The sequence below is a fragment of the Charadrius vociferus genome, unplaced genomic scaffold (genome assembly GCF_000708025.1).
Source record: "Charadrius vociferus isolate BGI_N301 unplaced genomic scaffold, ASM70802v2 scaffold1324, whole genome shotgun sequence".
NCBI lineage: Eukaryota > Metazoa > Chordata > Aves > Charadriiformes > Charadriidae > Charadrius > Charadrius vociferus.
In genome coordinates this window covers 6,737-9,028 of record NW_009647862.1, presented here as the reverse complement: position 1 = coordinate 9,028, position 2,292 = coordinate 6,737, and the positions used below count along the sequence as shown (strand labels likewise).

At 61.6% G+C, this 2,292-nt stretch overlaps 1 protein-coding gene across 1 annotated transcript in view; it reads left to right on the top strand.

Annotated features, from left to right (window-relative positions):
• The window catches only part of CIB1 (calcium and integrin binding 1 (calmyrin)), a 4,407-nt gene extending 2,675 nt beyond the window's left edge, over positions 1 to 1,732 (top strand). Inside the window, exons 2-6 of the mRNA XM_009883041.1 lie at positions 180 to 282; positions 692 to 845; positions 1,139 to 1,257; positions 1,340 to 1,428; positions 1,711 to 1,732. Of these exons, the coding sequence (XP_009881343.1) occupies positions 180 to 282; positions 692 to 845; positions 1,139 to 1,257; positions 1,340 to 1,428; positions 1,711 to 1,732 (487 nt within the window). The remainder of the gene's footprint in view (positions 1 to 179; positions 283 to 691; positions 846 to 1,138; positions 1,258 to 1,339; positions 1,429 to 1,710) is intronic.
• Positions 1,733 to 2,292: the final 560 nt, after the last annotated feature.

Sequence of the window (2,292 nt, the reverse complement as noted above, 5' to 3'; positions counted from 1 at the left end):
CCCGGGCCGGCACGCTCCTGCCCCGGGCTGGCTCTGCGCGCAGCTGGCAGGGAGCTGTGGGAAACGGGCCGTCTGCCTCTGTGCAGCGCTGGGAAGAGCTGCCTGCGCTGCCCGTGCCCAGAGGGCTGCCTCCCGCGCCGCTCACGCCACAGAGCGTCTCTTGTTCTTGCCTCTTCAAGTGCCTACAAGAGGTTCAGTGAACTGCTGCCAAAGGAGGAGAGGGAGAATGCCTGCTCCGCGCGGGTTCCCAAGAGCCAGATCCTGACGTTGCCTGAGCTGCGGGTACGGTGCCTGGCAGACAGCGGGACTCGCTGCTGCTCCCTGGGTCTGGGCGTGTTTGGGCAGGGCCCTGTTTACCCGCTGCGGCCCTTGCGGTGCCGCTGCTCTGCCCTCAACGTGCTGCTCCAACAGTCACCTGGGGAAGCTGTTCCATTACCACACATCAGCTGTGCCAACAAACAGCTTCCTCGTCCTCGCCGTGCCATGGAGGATCCCAGAGATCCCCGCTGTGCAGAGCTGATGTTCTGGGGAGGCACAGGACAGGCACGGGGACAATGTGCGCGACGGACCAGTGGCAGAGTGGGATACTCGCTTGTGTGTGGGGTTGGCACCAGCCTAGGGCCAGTGTCTGCCACAAGGGAGCTGGCCTGACACTGCCCAGCCCTGCCCTGAGCTGTTCCTGTCTTGGCAGGCAAACCCCTTCCAGCACCGGATCTGCCGGGTGTTCTCCACCTCGGATGATGGGGACGACAGCATGTCCTTTGAAGACTTCCTCGATATGCTGAGTGCCTTCAGCGACTCTGCTACCCCGGACATCAAATCCCACTACGCCTTCCGCATCTTCGGTGAGACTGGGGGTGGATACCTTGTCCTGGGGTTCCAACATCTTGGCGGGGGGCTGGTATGAATCCTTGTTCAGGAGTGCTAGCAGTGCCCTTGTAGCACCCACAGGGATTGGTGGCTTTAGGAACTCCCTGTGGAAATTGCTGGCTCAGCACAATGACGTGCACCAAGAGGTGCGGCGTGGAGCCTGCTGTGTCCTCAGGTCACGCAGGCCCTCTCCTCGCCGAGCATGGGTGCTTGTGACTCTCTGGGGTCACTGCAGCCCTGCCAAAACCGAACTTTCCTCTCCCCAAAGACTTTGATGATGATGGGGTGCTGGACAGAAAGGACCTGGAGAAACTGGTGAACTGTCTGACGGGGCACGGTGAGGAGTCCCGGCTGAGCAATGCGGAGATGGAGCAGCTTATCCGAAATGTGAGGACCATCAGGTGAGGCACAGGCCACTGCATGTTCCCAGCCACGCAGAGGTCACTGCTTGCCTTTCCCTCCCCTGCAGATCCTGGAGGAGTCTGACATCGACAAGGATGGCACCATCAACCTCTCTGAGTTCCAGCACGTCATCTCCCGCTCCCCAGACTTCACCAGGTACGGTGGTCTCCAGTGGCACAGCTTGTCCTGGGGGGGCTGATCTGGGGCGTTCGCCCAGCCTGATCGCTGTGCTGGCGTTGGGGCAGAGCTCTTGGTGGTAGTAAGGCAAGGCTACCCTGTACGAGCAGGGGGAACTGCCGAGGGAACTGCATCCTGCGCTAGCTCTGCAGAGACCCTCTCCTGTACAGGGTAGCGCTGCCTCCCCGTAGCACTAGGCACATGCAAACCACTTGTGTGCGATCCAGCAAGGAGGTACAGAACATGTCGTGTCTCTTGCAGCTCCTTCAAGATTGTCCTGTGAGAGCCCTGCGGCTCTCACGCAGAACTGCTGCTCCGGCTGTCGCAGCTCTTCGTGGTCTCAGACATTTCCTCTTTTCGTGAGCGGAGCGGCAGAGACCCCTGTTCCTCACCAGCCCGGCAGCGCCGCACAGTGCCTTAGGCAGGACATCTTCTTGCTCCCCTTTCCCTCCCGGCGGGCGAGATGGCAGGCGTCTCTGCAGCCTGCAGAGGTGGGGCCCCGGGAAGCCGCCTTGCCTGCAGCCCCAGCCCATCTGCCAGAGCAGGCAGGAGCTCTGCTCTCCCAGGACCAGGTTTTAACTCCTTATGCAAACCAAGGGCAGCTCTGGGGGTGGAGGGAGGCACACAGAAGTGCTCCTGGCCAGGAGCCACGCTGCACCAAGCACGGCCCCTCTCTGCCCTCAGTACCAATTTGTGCCTTCCACTAGCAGGCAGGGAGCTGCCCCCACCCCGCCGAGCCCCTGCCCGGCTCTCCCATCTTCCCGGGGGTCTCCCTGCTGCAACGTGGATCCGTTTCTCTAAGCAATAACCCAAACGTGGATCCATTTCTCACAGCAATAACCC